Source organism: Mustela putorius, unplaced genomic scaffold (assembly GCF_011764305.1).
Source record: "Mustela putorius furo isolate JIRA1106 unplaced genomic scaffold, ASM1176430v1.1 tig00003867_pilon_pilon_pilon, whole genome shotgun sequence".
Classification (NCBI taxonomy): domain Eukaryota; kingdom Metazoa; phylum Chordata; class Mammalia; order Carnivora; family Mustelidae; genus Mustela; species Mustela putorius.
This window is the reverse complement of record NW_025422019.1, coordinates 8,657,470-8,673,252: the sequence shown is the minus strand read 5'-3', so window position 1 is coordinate 8,673,252 and position 15,783 is coordinate 8,657,470. Positions and strand designations below refer to the sequence as shown.

The 15,783-nt window shown below is 36.6% G+C and overlaps 1 protein-coding gene across 9 annotated transcripts in view; it reads left to right on the top strand.

Annotated features, from left to right (window-relative positions):
• The window catches only part of EPB41L5 (erythrocyte membrane protein band 4.1 like 5), a 145,822-nt gene that overhangs the window by 33,062 nt on the left and 96,977 nt on the right, over window positions 1-15,783 (top strand). For all 9 annotated transcript variants that reach the window (XM_004759768.3, XM_013060076.2, XM_004759766.3 and 6 more), the window contains exons 4-9: window positions 7,505-7,547; window positions 8,763-8,841; window positions 10,292-10,336; window positions 10,495-10,547; window positions 14,757-14,877; window positions 15,010-15,097. In XM_004759768.3, coding sequence (XP_004759825.1) covers window positions 7,505-7,547; window positions 8,763-8,841; window positions 10,292-10,336; window positions 10,495-10,547; window positions 14,757-14,877; window positions 15,010-15,097 — 429 coding nt within the window. The remainder of the gene's footprint in view (window positions 1-7,504; window positions 7,548-8,762; window positions 8,842-10,291; window positions 10,337-10,494; window positions 10,548-14,756; window positions 14,878-15,009; window positions 15,098-15,783) is intronic.

Genomic DNA, 15,783 nt, shown 5'->3' with positions numbered 1-15,783 from the left:
TTCTCCCTCTCCCACTCCCCTGCTCGTGTTCCCTCTCTCTCTGTGTCTCTTTCTGTCAAATAAATAAATAAAATCTTTAATTAAAAAAAAGAAAAAGAGAGGCGCCTGGGTGGCTCAGTGGGTTAAAGCCTCTGCCCTCAGCTCAGGTCATGATCTCAGGGTCCAGGGATCAAGTCCTGCACGGGCTCTCAGCTCAGCAGGGAGCCTGCTTTCTGGTGTGTGCGCGCCCCCCCCCCCCCCCCGCCTACTTGTGATCTCTGTCAAATAAATAAATAAAATATTTGAAAAAAAAATGGGAGGATGATTCAGTATCAATTGAGATAATTTGTCATATATGGTTTTTCATGCCACTTGTTTCCTGCCTTTGTTTTAAGAGGATTGTACTTTCTTGCTCAGTTGCTATCAGGCTCGGCTATGTGTCTTGCTTCTGGCAATGGAATCTGAGTTGATGTGCTGTGTGCCAGTTCTGAGCAGTTTAACCCTTCATTGATGCTTGTTATTGCTTTGGCATATACTTAATTGAAACTACATTAAAAAATGATTGAAACTGAAATCTTTATCACAAAGAAAATAAAGTAACTTGATTAGTTGAAGTTTATGGTATTTAAAGACAACACTATATGGAAATGGAAGTGGAGAGGTTAAATCCAAAGCTGAAGGCTAGAAAACACTTAATTGTCTAGTGGAACACAGGGTAAATGTGTTAACAGGTGCATACCTGGAGGCTGCAGCAGTCCTTTCATTTGATAGTAGATCCAAGCTCATTGCATTAAAGAGGCTATTCTCCTTTCAGTTTTAGAGTTCAGCTATTTCAGGTACTGTAGGCAAAATGTGTGAGATGTGTTTGTCTTGCTGACCTTCACTTACCTGAGGTTGTGCAGACAACACTTTAGAATTCTTATCAAGTGGTATTTTGATGGACCTTTAAGCCTCTTCTTTCTAGCCCCAGAAATCCTGGACTAAAACATCATGGACTTTGGCCAGTATGGAATTGACCTTTTAGTCTGTGTAGCTCTATTCAACTTTAGAGGCGGACTTTTTCCCATTTTAGGTGCTGAGTGGACATGTGGCACAACCTGTGTAGGTGGCATGTGTAGAGAACAGACCTGGTGAATACTCAGTCACTTTACTCTCTTTCTATGCAGATACCTCATTATTAACCGTGACAACAATAACAACAACCACCCTAGATTAATAGAGGAGTGATAGAAGCATTTTTATTAAAGACAAGATGATAACTTGCCTATTATTACCAGTGTTATTTAATTTCATAACAGAAGTGCCAGCAATGCAGTTAAAGTTGTTTTATTTTAAAGGCTGGAAAGGAGGAGGTAAAATTACCATTGTTGGCAGGTGATTGGATTATACATTAACTAAGAACCCAACACAAACAATAGGATTCAATAAAATAGTGGGGAGTGAAAAATATGTAGAAATAAATAGTGTATGTTAAATATATGTCCATATTGTAACACACAGGCACACATATATTTGTTAAATAAGGAGAAACTGTAAAAGGTATATTTCCAAAATAGATTACATGGTCTCTATGGAGAGTGAGTATAAAACCTGCCTCACCTACATTTCCATTATGAATTTGACTTTTAAGAATTTTAAGAGGGCATATTAATAATATGAAGAAAGGCACAGTGGGAAATATATTTTAATGGCTTATCTAACTCTTCTTTTGAAATGTCTTCTAACACAGACTGTTAACACCAAGAAAGTAATCACCCAGGAAGAATTTATAATGAATTTAGACTAAATTGAAGTGTTTTCAGTTAGATTACAGCAATGCACTATATTGGTTCTCCATTTTTATTGCATAGTTTTTTTTTTTTAACATTTTGTTAATTGTTTAAAATTTTCTTTAAAACGATCTTAATTCAGAGCATAAACCTTTACTTTTCAAAGCAGAAATATTTTTTGCAGATGTAGTTGGTTTGAAAGGTGGTTAACATTTCTCTGTTTTAAAGTCTTTGCTCTTTGAGCAAAAGTAGTAGGGCATTTCTTTAGTAGAGCTGTGTAGGTGGTTAGAAATCAGGAATCATTTATTTGAGGAGCTGCTTACAGACAGGCTTAGGGACCAGGATGAGGGGGTGTCTGCATGTCAGTGTTTTGAAAGCTCCCTAGGTGATTCTTTGTTTGATTTAGTTATGTCTCTTGTTTGTGATTACATACTATTTATAATTTCAGATACATGCAGGTAATAATTCTTCTTTCATGCCCAGTTCAATAGGATGGCTTCCCACATCCTTTGATGGCTAAGTTTATCAACCAGACTTTAAAATTAGGAAATTAGGGAGTTTGTTTCCTTTTTAAGGTATAATGGGGAAAGAGGACTGTATTAGTTTTACCTAGGCATGCAAGAATCTATATCTGCATGCTCTCACCTTTATTTTCTAATGTAATATAAATTCAACTCCTAAAGACCCTGACTGACGAAAATCCTATCAGTGCCTGTCTCTGAGTTCTGAATTTTCCAGTCCCTGGGCTTGGAATGTGGAGGAGATGAAAGAAAACAGACTTGAGAATATGCAAACATGAACTCAGACCTTCCAGAAGAACATCACCAGAACTCCCCAGCTCCTAAGTTTCACTTTAAAATGTGCTTGATGCGTTATCTGAGTTTGGGTCATCTTAAGGGAGTGCAGATGTTAAAGCTCTTATATGCAGGTAAAGAAGAGAATAAAATGCCTGCTTGGAAGAAAACTCTGATCCTTTATCTCACTGGCATGATTTTATGTTTAATGTGCTTAGAATAGTAGGGTATAAATTAAAGATTAAAGGTGTATTTTTTTTTAATTAAAATTTTTAAAAAAGATTTTTACTTATTTGACAGAGATCACAAGTAGGCAGAGAGAGAATGGAGGAAGCAGGGCTTGATCCCAGCACTCTGGGATCAGGATGGGAGCTGAAGGCAGAGGCTTTAACCCCCTGAGCCATCCAGGCACCCCAAAGGTGTATTTTTGTGTATTTTTGAGACTAGCTCTTAAATGTTCTTAAACAGGAACAAATTTAAGTTATAACCATCTAAGAAAGACTATAGATTGTTCTTGAAATAGCATGTGATCTTACATTGTTTCCATCCTTACATTCCTCAAAGTTTATTCTGTCAAAATTTATAGTTAGCCTGTTGATGTTCAGTCCATTGTTAATGTTCCCTAGGTTTTACCAACATGTATAAACGTTTTTTTTTTTTCCTACTTCCCTGTTTGAAGAAACTCTGAAAGGAGTCAGAAACCAGTAACATCTTGTTGGAGGGTACATGTGGTGATAGAAATTGGGTATTTGGGGGGTGGCCTATTGCAGGGACTAGAGGGACTGTAGACCGTATACTTTTTAATGCTACTCCCAGATTAAACCTATATATAAGTAAATTATTTTTATAAAATACTAAAATAAAGGGTCTGTGAGTATTTTAAATAATATGTGCTCCTGGTAGAGTAAGTTGAAAATAGAGGAAAGCACAAAGAAGAAAAATATCACCAGCAGTATCCACTCCCTAGAGATAACATGTTATTGTTTTGTTACAGATAATCTCAATCCAAAAGAAAAAAAGCATGTTTTTATATATACACTTGTACATTTTGACAAAACAATTATATTTTGTAACTTGCTTTTTAAAATTTAACAATATTTTATAAATAGTTTTCCAGATCCTTAAATATTTGCTTTCCTTGTTTTTAATTGATGCATGGTGTTCATCATGTTGAAATACTTTATTTAACCAGTTCATTCTTGTTGAATATATATATATATCATCTTAACTTTCTCTCACATAATTCCTTTTAAGTAAATCTGTACACATCCATAATTATTTCTAGGTTTTGAATTGTTGAGTCAAAGACAGGTATTTTATTTTTTATTTGTTTCAGGGGTACAGGTCTATGATTTATCAGTCTTACACAATTTACAGTGGTCACCATAGCACATAACCTCCCCAGTGTCCAAAACTGAGCCACCCTATCCCTCCTGCCCACCTCTACTCTAGCATCCCTCAGTCTGTTTCCTGAGATTATGGTTTGTCTCCCTCTCTAGTTTCGTCCTGTTTCATTTTTTTCCCCTCTCTTTCCCTATGATCCTCTGCCTTGTCTCTCAAATTCCATGTATCAGTGAGATCATATGATAATTGCCTTTCTCTGATTGACTTATTTCACTTAGCATAATAGCATCTAGTTCCATCCACCTCGTTGCAAATGGCAAGAGTCCATTTTTTGATAGCTGCATAATATACTACTCCCCCCCCCCACGCACTTGTGTGTGTGTGTTGTGTGTGTAAATATTTTGTGTGTAAGTATATTGTGTATGTGTGTATCTTGCCTCTTCTTTATCCATTCTTCCGTCAGTGGACAGCTAGGCTCTTTCCATAGTTTGGCTATTGTGGACATTGTTGCTATAAACATTGGGGTGGATGTGCCCCTTCAGATCACTATGGTTTGTATCTTTGGGGTAAATACCCAGTAGTGCAATTGCTGGGTCATAGGGTAGCTCTGTTTTCAACTTTTTGAGGAACATCATACTGGTTTCCAGAGTTGCTGCACCAGCTTGCATTCCCACCAGCAGCGTAGAAAGGTTCCCCTTTCTCTGCATTCTCACCAACAGCTGTCATTTCCTGACTTGTGAATTTTAGCCATTCTGACTGGTATGAGGTGGTATCTCATTGAGGTTTTGGTTTGTACTTCCCTGATGCCAAGTGATTTGGAGCACTTTTTCATGTGTCTGTTGGCCATTTGGATGTCTTTGAAGAAATGTCTGTTCTTGTCTTCTGCCCATTTCTTGATTGGATTATTTGTTCTTTGGGTTTGATGAAGTTGATAAATTCTTTGTAGATTTGGGTACTAGCCCTTTATCTTTTTTAAGTATATTCTCCCATTCTGTCAGTTGTTGTTTTTTGGTTTTGTTGACTGTTTCTTTTGCTGTGCTGAAACTTTTTATCTTGATGAGATCCATTTTTCCCCCTGCTTCCCTTGCCTTTGGGGATGTGTGTGTGGCGGGGGGAGTTGCTGTGGCTGAGGTCAGAGAGGTTGCTGCCTGTGTTCTCCTCAAGGATTTTGATGCATTCCTGCCTTACATTTAGGTCTGTCATCCATTTTGAGTCTTATTTTTGTGTGTGGTGTAAGGAAATGGTCCAGTTCCATTCTTCTGCATGTGGTGGTTCAATTTTCCCAACACCATTTGGGAAGAGACTTTTTTCCACTGGACATTATTTCCTGCTTTGTTGAAGATTAATTGACCATAGACTTGAGGGTCCATTTCTGGGCAAATACAGTTATTTTTAGGGCATCTTTAAATTGCCTCCTGGAACAGTTGTGTTAATTTGCATTCATTATGGTGTAGGAGTAACCCTAACCATAGGCATGTGAGATTGCCCAGGCAACCAGCAGACATCTATTCATTGCAGTAGAGTAGATAAAACCTGAAGATAGAGCAACTTCTGGGTTTCATTTTGTGGGTAGAAGACTATCTGGGGTATAAAAACTAATTTTATCTTCTATCCAATATGTGATTGGCATCAGGCTTTGGTAGGTATTAATATAATTAAGTTTGGGAGTTTTGGATATTGAGGTGCTGGCATTGGCTATGTTGGATGGATTTTTTGCTGTATTAGGTTGACCTCTTTACTGCTAATAGACTGAATTGTGTTTCTGCTGGCTAGCCTAGGAGTCTATTGGAGAGATGTCCAAAACTGAACAGGTGCTAGATTGAAATAGGCTTAAAAGTAGGTGTCCAACTGAATTTATTAAAAGATGGAGAAGTGGCTGAGGGCCGGGGGGAACTCCTGGCTGGCTCAGTCAGTAGAGCATGTAACTCTTCCTCCTCTTCTTCCTCCTCTTCCTCTTCCTCCTCCTCCTCTTCTTCTTTTTTAAAAGATTTTATTTATTTGAGAGAGAGAGAGGCAGAGCCTGAGCAGGGGGCAGGAGGCAGAGGGAGAAGGAGAAGCAGACTATCCATTGAGTGGGGAGCCCTGATGTGGGGCTCGATTCTAGGACCTTGAGATCGTGACCTGAGCTGAAGGCAGACACTTGACTGAGCCACCCAGGCACCCCAAGCGCACAGCTCTTGATCTCAGGGTTATGAGTTTGAGCCCAGCGTTGGGTGTAGAGATTACTTAAAAATAAAATCTTTAAAAAAAAAAAAAAAAAAAAAGGATGAGAAATGGCCAAATAGCCTATACCCTTGGAATCCAGAGAAAATATTGCATAGTATTTAATTGCCTTTTGAAATGTTAACTGAGCATCTTATTTCAATATGAAGAGGTACGTTGCTTGTACACTGGTAGTTCTGTGAATTTGACTTTCAGATCTTGGGGGAGAATGGAGAGAAGAGGCTCTGCAAATAGTTACAAGGCTATTAATAATGTAGCCTTGTTTACCCAGTCTTTGCCTATCTGGATTTCTGAAACTGGATTCTTTAGCTCTGTGAACTAGTTAGCACAAGAACACTCCTTTCGTTTTTAGGGTGCTTGGAATTGTAAGCATGCTGGAGAGAACACAATCATGTATATCTTAGTTGGGTGAGTGCACCCTGCCACTGTTAGGATTTTTGGTGTTGTAAAGGGATTAATAGAAGTGAGCTAGGAATGGTTTATCTGTGGAAGCCTCTGGAATTGCCCCTTAATGTCTGTTTGTGTTACAGACATTTCATAGTGGGAAGGTTACAGAAATCAAAAGGTTATTAGTATTGAAACCAGAAGCCTGCTAGACACAATGTTAACATTTTTTATTTGTAAAGCAAAGGAGCAAAGATTGCTTTATTTAATAGGTGAGACCTTAGCTATGAGATAGATCTAATCTTACAGTGTAGGCTCTTTCAAAGAGTACTACTTCTGAGTAGTATCTGTTTTGTAAAATTTAAGTGACACTTTTATTTCCCCTCATTTTTGGTTATGATCTCTTAGTAAATCTTACATTTTTATCACAAGAATGAACCAGACAATGGAATATGAGGATACTTTCCTTTTAATTTTAGCATTTTTAAAGAGTCATTTTTGGGGAGGGGGATATGAAAACTAAGGGCAGAATTAAAAATGTCATCCTTGTTACTGTGAGGGAGCAGAGGAAATGTTTTAAGAAGTCCTTTATCTGAGGGGCACCTGGGTGACTCGGTTGACTGGCTGGCTCTTGATTTCAGTTTAGGTCATAATCTCAGGGTCCTGGGATTGAGCCCCACATAGAGCTCTGTGTTCAATGTGGAGTCTGCTTGTCTCTCGCCCTCTGTTCCTCCCCTTTACCCCCATGCTCTTGCTTGCTTACTCTCTCAAATAAAATCTTAAAAAAAAAAAAAAAAGTCCTATATCTGGTTTTAAGTCACTTTTTGCTTATGTGTCATAAGTTTGCTGTACATATTGGGGGCAGGTAATCCTCCCCCATTTTCATTCTCACTTTTGTTTTTCTCTTTGTGAGATATTTTTAATGATCACTGAAGCATGATGAATATTTTATTAATGAAAATGTTGAGTTCTGTCATCTGCTTCACATCTGATTTTTGCTTTTGTTTTCAGCATTGGCTAGATGGTACCAAGAGCATCAAAAAGCAAGTAAAAAGTAAGTGTTCAAAAAATTGTGAAAAAGTGAGTTTAATTATATTTAATTACATATTAGAAGCTCTGATTCCTAATAAAGAGATCATATTTCAGATGAATTTCTTAGCATCTCTACTTTCTAAAGATAATTTCTATTTGAAACTTTGATCCACCCAGTAAGTTAATATAGGGTTAATAGTAATCTAGAGTCAAGTGCTTTATAGTTTATTTCTTGGAGGATTTGCAACTTGCAAAGGAGATTAACTTCTCATGAGATGCTTAACTTTAAGGAATTTTCCTGTTTGGCATCTGCCCTGCTGTATAAAATATTTTGAGACTTTAAAGATGTATCTTTTAAAAATTAAGAGTAATGAAGCAAAACAATTCACATAAAATGTTATTATCCTAGCAATAGTCAGGGGATACCAATGTCCGATTTGTAATCCCGTTTGTCCTTTGTCATAAGAGGTTTCAGAGCATCTCAACGTTTGTCTTTACAAAATAATGGAACCACTGAGAATTTAGAAGTTAGTGAGATAGGTGAAATGAATTAGAAATTGAGGGGGAAGCTTGCCATCAGCAGTTAATAACCTAGGCATTACTCAGTACTCAAAAGAAATATAGCTTCTCAGGTTTTTTTTAGGGCTGTTAGATTGCACAGTCAAAACTTTTATTTGGAAAAAAACAAAAACAAAAAAACCCCTTTTATTTGGTGGTGCCTGGGTGGCTCAGTGGGTTAAGCCTCTGCCTTCGGCTCAGGTCATGGTCCCAGGGTCCTGGCATCGAGCCCTGCATCAGGCTCTCTGCTCATTGGGGAGTCTGCTTCCTCCCCTCTCTGCCTTCCTCTGCCTACTTGTGACCTCTCTCTGTCAAGTAAATAAAATCTTAAAAAAAAAAAAAAACAAACAACTTTTATTTGATGCATTTGGTCTAGAACTGTTAGAATTAATCTAGAACTCTCTATTCTTGGGAGGACAGCTAATTATGATAGTACTGTATGATGGTTGGTACATTTTAAAAATCTGCTGATTGATCTTTTTTGTGTAAGTCAGGCTTTAATTAAGCTGTACAATATTTTGGTGTGCGAAGTATTGCCATAATAACCTGTTATCTTTTGTCTCTACTTCAGTAGACTTTTTTTTTAACAAATTTACTGACTGAAAATTCTTACTTGTTGAATAGTTATATAAAAAGTTAAAGTATTTTTTTGTTTGTTTTTTTTGTTTTTTAATCACAGTTGGTTCGCCCTATTGTCTGCATCTTCGAGTTAAATTTTATTCCTCAGAACCAAATAATCTTCGTGAAGAGCTAACACGGTAAGATCATTCTAGAGCTATACAGGGTGAAGTTTTGGTCAGCTAGCTAAAGGTGCTAGAAGATGGTCTTTATAATTCTTTCCAGCTTGTAGACCACTAATGAAATGAATCTCTTGCCTTTGGTTAAGACCTCAGACAATAGAATTTCATTTTAGGGGCGCCTGGGTGATTCGGGTCTCTGCCTTTCTTAGGGTCCTGGGATGGAGTCCCCCATCGGGCTCTCATTTCGTCAGGGAGCCTGCTTCCTCCTCTCTCTCCGCCTGCCTCTCTGCCTGCCTCTCTGCCTACTTATGGTCTCTGTCTGTCAAATAAATAAATAAAATCTTTAAAAAAAATAGAATTTCATTTTAGGACAGTTTTTTTTTTTTTTTAATTTTTATTTATCCATTTGAGAGAGATACGGAGATAGAGACGGTGGGGACAGGGAGAGACAGAGAGTACAAGCAAGGGGAAAGGCAGAGGGAGATGGAGAAGCAGACTCCCTGCTGAGCTGGGAGCTCGACAGAGTGCTCGATCCCAAGACCTGGAAATCATGACCTGACACAAAGGCAGATGCTTAACCATGTGAGCCACCCAGGTGCTCCAGGACAGTGTTTTTAAGTGTACAATTTTTTTTTCCCTTTATCAATTTTTCAAATAAAGACTTGGTTCTCTAGCATCCTGTAAAGGTAACTAGTAAGTTCTTTTTTTTTTTAAGTATCATTATCAACTCATGGGTTTTAAACATGACTGTATGGTTGACTATATTGTCGTATTATATTTATTGATGTTGTGTTTATTGATGTTCAGAATGATCTATCTTTGGCCACTGAGAGTTTATTCAAGTTGGCTTCTGACTTTACCAATTGAAATGCCATTGACTGATGTAAAATATTAGAACCTGATTTGGTTTGAATAGTTTTAAACAAACTTTAAGTAGGTTATATACAATTACTTTTATTTTGTCTTCCATATTTTTTCACTGACTCTATGTGGTAAATTCATGATTAATACACACATATTGTTTATTAAGTAAAAACTGAGTTAGTTGCTGAGTCCCTTTAGAAGGGTTTCCTCTTGAATACTCTGCCAGTGAGATTATAGTTAATCTCCATAGTTACATACATGCACATTTCCTTTCACATATGAGGGGACATGTATTGTGAGAGTAAAGTTAAATGAGATCACAGAGCTCGTTCTCAAAAATTTGCTTAAAACCTTTATCCTTAAGGTGGCTGTGCTGTAGTCTGTGGCCTTTTCTGTTCCTTGCTATTATGAACATGCTACCATTCTGATGCTCATTGTCCCCGTTTTTTTGTTGTTGTTTTGTTTTTCTTTTTTTTCTTTTATAGGGTCTATTGCAGACAAAATTCTATAATTAAGAATGTTTCTTCTTACATTAGAAGAGTTGAATTATTTTTCAAAGTAGGTTTTTCTGGTTAGTTATATATGTGCTTTTTATTTTCCTTAGGTATTTATTTGTTCTTCAGTTAAAACAAGATATTCTCAGTGGAAAGTGAGTATTATTTAAGGTAAACCACATTTTAGGTAATTGAAAATGATTTTGAAAAATAAACTCATAGTTAATTATGAAAAAGAAATGGTCAACATAAAATGTGTATTATTTCCACTTATGAAGTTGACTCATCTAACAAATTCGTGTTTTGGTCTCAGATTAGAGTGTCCCTTTGATACAGCAGTTCAGCTGGCAGCTTATAATCTGCAAGGTAAGCAATTCTTATGTTGACTTAAGAATAAAGCATAATTTTTGGGGTATATTTTTAGTTAAGAATTTTAAAAGAGTCAAAACGATGTGCAAGAAAAGTAACACTGCTGTTGTTATGTAAACTTGTATCAATATTCTAACTATTACTTTTACTTGTTTTAGAATATTACCTTCTGTTTCTTCCTTTCATTTTATTTGCTCCCTTTCCATCTGTATGTTATTTTCAAACAAAAACTACAGTCGACTTGGTCATTTAATAAGTGTAATGCTATTTTTTTTCCTTGAAAAGAATGCAGGGATATAGGAGTAAATTTTTGCAATAGTTGCATGTTTTGCTTTCTTTAGGTTTATTCTTAAAAATGAATCTATGGAAGAAATGCTTAGAGCATATGTTAAAGTTCCTGATGGTAATTTTAATAATTAAAAAAAGTATTTTCCAGTAAATGAGATTAATGAAAAACTCAGTTTTGTACCTTGTTAAACTGACCATACACTGTTAAGCTTAGGTTTTGTGTATGTGTGTAAAAAATGGGCATTTTAAGAAAACTATAACTTTGGTCCTCATTCACAAAACAGAAATAAATATTCTATTGGAGTATTTGTATATACTAGAATACAAATAAAATTTAGTGATTATTAAGGCATTTATACTTTTTTAGTGATTATATATATATACCTAATCCCTCTAGGATCAGTAGTATTTATTTGCAATTATGTGGATAATAATAAGACTAAATTTTTATGTTTTTATGGTAAACCTAATATTTTTACTTATTTTGTGCTTCCACTGTTTAAGAAAGCATATTTTCTTGTTGATAGAGGGATTGGTGACCAGAAGAAATTTCTGTACTTCAAAAACTTGCCACTAGTGTAAATTATCTACCTGCCTCCATCTACTATCCTAGTCTGTCTACAAGTTAAAATTTGCTTTCTCATCTGTAAAAAGTCAGATATTAGCGTGGAAATGCTATATCTCTAGCACTGTAATAATCAGAAATGTATAATCGCATGCATTTTTTTCTTGAAAGCACATATTTTTACATTTTATTAATTCCTGTATGAGGTTGATAATTCTAAAACTTTCATCTACTGAAAAGCTCTCTTTGTCAGTGTATGTGTTTTGCCACTTTCGGCCTCATATATTTTTTCTGGGTCTCAATTGTGTAACTGACTTGATAGCCAAGGTATGTGCTTCTTGAAAATGTGATTTTCTACATTTTTGTGTATTTAACAAAACACTATTCAAAGTAGTGCTTACTGAGTACTTTTTGTTTGATTAATGCATTGTAGTTCTATTTTGTTATCTCTTAACTCTACTTATCACATTTTTTTCCTGAGCAAAAGCTCTTTCCTGCTTTCTCTTTCATCCAGGGCACCATTATTTACATGATTCCTTCATACTTCATCATATCTTCTATATCTCTTTGTCCTGTGTCTAATAGTTTGCCAAATCCTGTCTTAAGGCCCTTAAGAGTAAATTTGCTGAAGTGCTACTCCCATCTCCATAAAATGACTTCTTTGTTTCTCATTTATGATTTTATATTTTATCAGAAAAATTTTTGTTAATAACTTTTTTTCTCATACTTTCAGTTTTTCCTTGCCATTTTAGTATGTATCCTGAACATTAGGTAGCAGATTTTGTTTTGTGTTTTTTAAAAAACATTATGGTCCAGGGTGCCTGGGTGGCTCAGTGGGTTAAGCCTCTGCTTTCGGCTCACGTCATGATCTCAGGGTCCTGGGATTGAGTCCCTCGTCAGGGAGCCTGCTTCCCCCTCTCTGCCTGCCTCTCTGCCTACTTGTGATCTCTCTCTGTCAAATAAATAAATAAAATCTTGAAAAAAAAAATTATGGTCCAGACAAAAGAGCAGTTTCTTCAGTAATAAAGTTGGCATGATAAATATTTTGTAAGGTTGTGCAGAAAATAGATGACAATATATTTCTAATATGTCTAATGTGTAGAGTCAGTGTTCAATAGATGAGGTATTATCAGTTTTATTTTTAACTCAAGATCTATGTATTTTTTCCTACACAGCTGGATTTTTTTTTTTTTTAATTTTTAAAATTTATTTGACAGACAGAGATCACAGGTAGGCAGAGAGGCAGCCAGAGAGAGAGGAAGGGAAGCAGGCTCTCCGCTGAGCAGAGAGCCCAACGTGGGGCTCAATGCCAGGACCCTGGGATCATGACCCGAGCCAAAGGCAAAGGCTTTAGCCCACTGAGCCACCTAGGCGCCCCACAGCTGGATTTTTTTAATAAACGTGGAAATAGTTTAACTTTTAAATATGAGTAAAATATTCTTTTAAAGAAAAATGTCTAAAGCATAGAAAATTAGAATCACCTACTCTGTTTCCCAAACCCACAGTTCAGAGAAAACCACAGATGGGTGTACATAAATGTTTGTGCATTGTCCAGGTTTTTTCCTACTGCCTCCCTTCCCCAAATATTTTTTTACTAATTTTCCTTGAAGGTTTTTTTTTTTTAATTTAAAATACATTTTTTTTAAAAGATTTTATTTATTAATTTGACAGAGAGAAATCACAAGTAGACAGAGAGGCAGCCAGAGAGAGAGAGAGAGAGGGAAGCAGGCTCCCTGCTGAGCAGAGAGCCCGATGCAGGACTCAATCCCAGGACCCTGAGATCATGACCTGAACCGAAGGCAGCGGCTTAACCCACTGAGCCACTCAGGCGCCCCTAAAATACATTTTTTTAAAGATCTCATTTATTTGTGAGAGAGAGAGCGAGCATCGGCAGGGTGGGAGGGGCAGAAGGAGAAGCAGACTCCTGCTGGGCTAGATCCCAGGACCCTGGGGTCATGACCTGAATGGAAGGCAGATATTTAACCTACTAAGCCACCCAAATGCCCCTCTCTCAGTTACTTCTTTAGGATTAACAATTTATAATTCCAGGATAGAGACTGTATCCTTTTTTTTTTTTTAAGATTTATTTATTTATGTGAGAGAGAGAAAAGAGAGCATGCAAATGGGGGGAGGAGCAGAGGGAGAGGGATAAAGCAGACTATGTGCTCACCAAGAAGACTGACCCAGGACTGGATCCCATGACCCTGAGATCATTATCTGAGCTGAAATCAAGAGTGGATGCTAGGGGCGTCTGGGTGGCTCAGTGAGTTAAGTCTCTGCCTTTGGCTCAGGTCATATCTCAGGGTCTTGGAATTGAGCCCCGCATCAGGCTATCTGCTCAGCAGGGAGCCTGCTCCCCCCCCCCCTTTCTCACTGTTTGCTGCTCTGCCTACTTGTGATATCTCTCTGTCTGTTAAATAAATAAATTAAAATCTTAAAAAAAAAAAAAAGAGTTGGACGCTTAACCAATTGAGCCCCCCAGGCACCCGAGACTATCTTTTAGTGGTGTGTGATGTCATGTTCTCTGCACATTAGATTCTTTTTGTTTTGTTTTGTTTTTTTTAAAGAGAGAACATGTGTACAAGCTGGGGGTGGGAAGGGAGAGAGGGAGAGAGAGTCTTAAGCAGGCTTATGCCCAGTGCAGAGCCTGACATGGGGCTTAGTCTTACAACTCTGAGATTATGACCTGAGTCAAAATCAAGAGTCTGGGGGCACCTGGGTGACTCAGTGGGTTAAGTCTCTGCCTTCGGCTCAGGTCATGATCTCAGGGTCCTGGGATTAAGCCCCACATCAGGCTCTCTGCTCAGCAGGGAGCCTGCTTCTCCCTCTCTGTCTCTGCCTGCCTCTCTGCCTACTTGTGATCTCTCTTTCTGTCAAATAAGTAAATAGAACCTTTCAAAAAAAATCAAGAGTCTGATACTTAACCAGCTGAACCACCTTAGGTATTCCTCTGCATATTAGATTCTTAGTAGATGCCTAGTGCTAATTGTTTTTTATAAATGTTGCTGGTATTTTTGTTTATTTATTACAAGGCCAAAACGTATTTCTCTAAGGAAGTCTTGAAAGTTTTCAAAAGCTAAGCATTATAAGATATGAAATAAATGAACAGAAACCCATTTATTTGAAAATATACCACCAACCACAAGTATGTGATTGTGTTTATAGACATTGACAGGTTGTTAGTCTGAGCTAGATTTATTTTTGGGAATGGTCCAGGTGTTAATGACTTACTTGTAGTTTACGAAAAGAATCTAATTTTAGCAGTTTTTATTAACAAAATGAGTTTTGAAGGAAGATTCAGCAGGAAATAAACTTTTTAACAAAATAAAACTTTGTGGAATTTATGTTTATAGCTGAACTTGGTGACTATGATCTTGCTGAACATAGTCCTGAACTTGTATCTGAGTTCCGGTTTGTGCCCATTCAGACTGAAGAGATGGAGCTGGCTATTTTTGAGAAATGGAAGGAATACAGGTATTTGACATTTAATCACACTTTTCTTTAACATGGCCACACTGCTTTTATATTTGTTTTCTTCTGTTTCTGTTCTTGGTATAAAATTTATATTTATTATTATTTTAAACATTATTGTTTTCTAAATTTCAGAGGTCAAACACCAGCACAAGCTGAAACCAATTACCTGAATAAAGCCAAGTGGTTAGAAATGTATGGGGTTGATATGCATGTGGTCAAGGTAAGAACTGTGTTATGATGCTTTTTAAAAAGTTTTTTCCTTCAAGATTCAAGATAACTATGGCATTTTTTAGCATGAGGGAATGCACGGAGATGGTATAGCACTGGGTACTTGGGATGTATTATAAAGATTGAGGTTAAATATGAGAATCTCACATGAAGGGTCATTATAAGAAAGAAGAGAAACAACCAAAAATCTCCCAAAAAGATACATGTGTGTTTTTAAGGTGTATTACTGTATTTTTAGATTTTTAAATCATTTTTAATTCTTTCACTTCATATTCATATCATCTTGTATCACTTAAGCTGAATAGACTGTTTAAAAATTAAAATAATTTAGGAAGCAAAGTTGAAAATTATAGCTTGAGAGAGGACTTTGAGAAGATGTATTAAGTTATTTCTGGTTTAAATAACTAAGTTTTTCCTGAAAGTCAGTCTTTTTTTAAAAATTTGTAATTTAAGTGTTAAATAGAATATGGACAGAATGTGCAAAGAGCTTTCTTTGTAGTGGAAGTATACCACAGTGTATTTTCAGTGATGACATACTTTAAGATGGGTGTTACAGTCAAGTAAATGCATGTATCAGTTTCCCTGAGAACGTTGTTTTGGGTATGCTGATTGTTTAAAACACTTTGCATATTAATATTAGCCTATATATAGTTAACATAATTCAGTGTGAAAATGAAC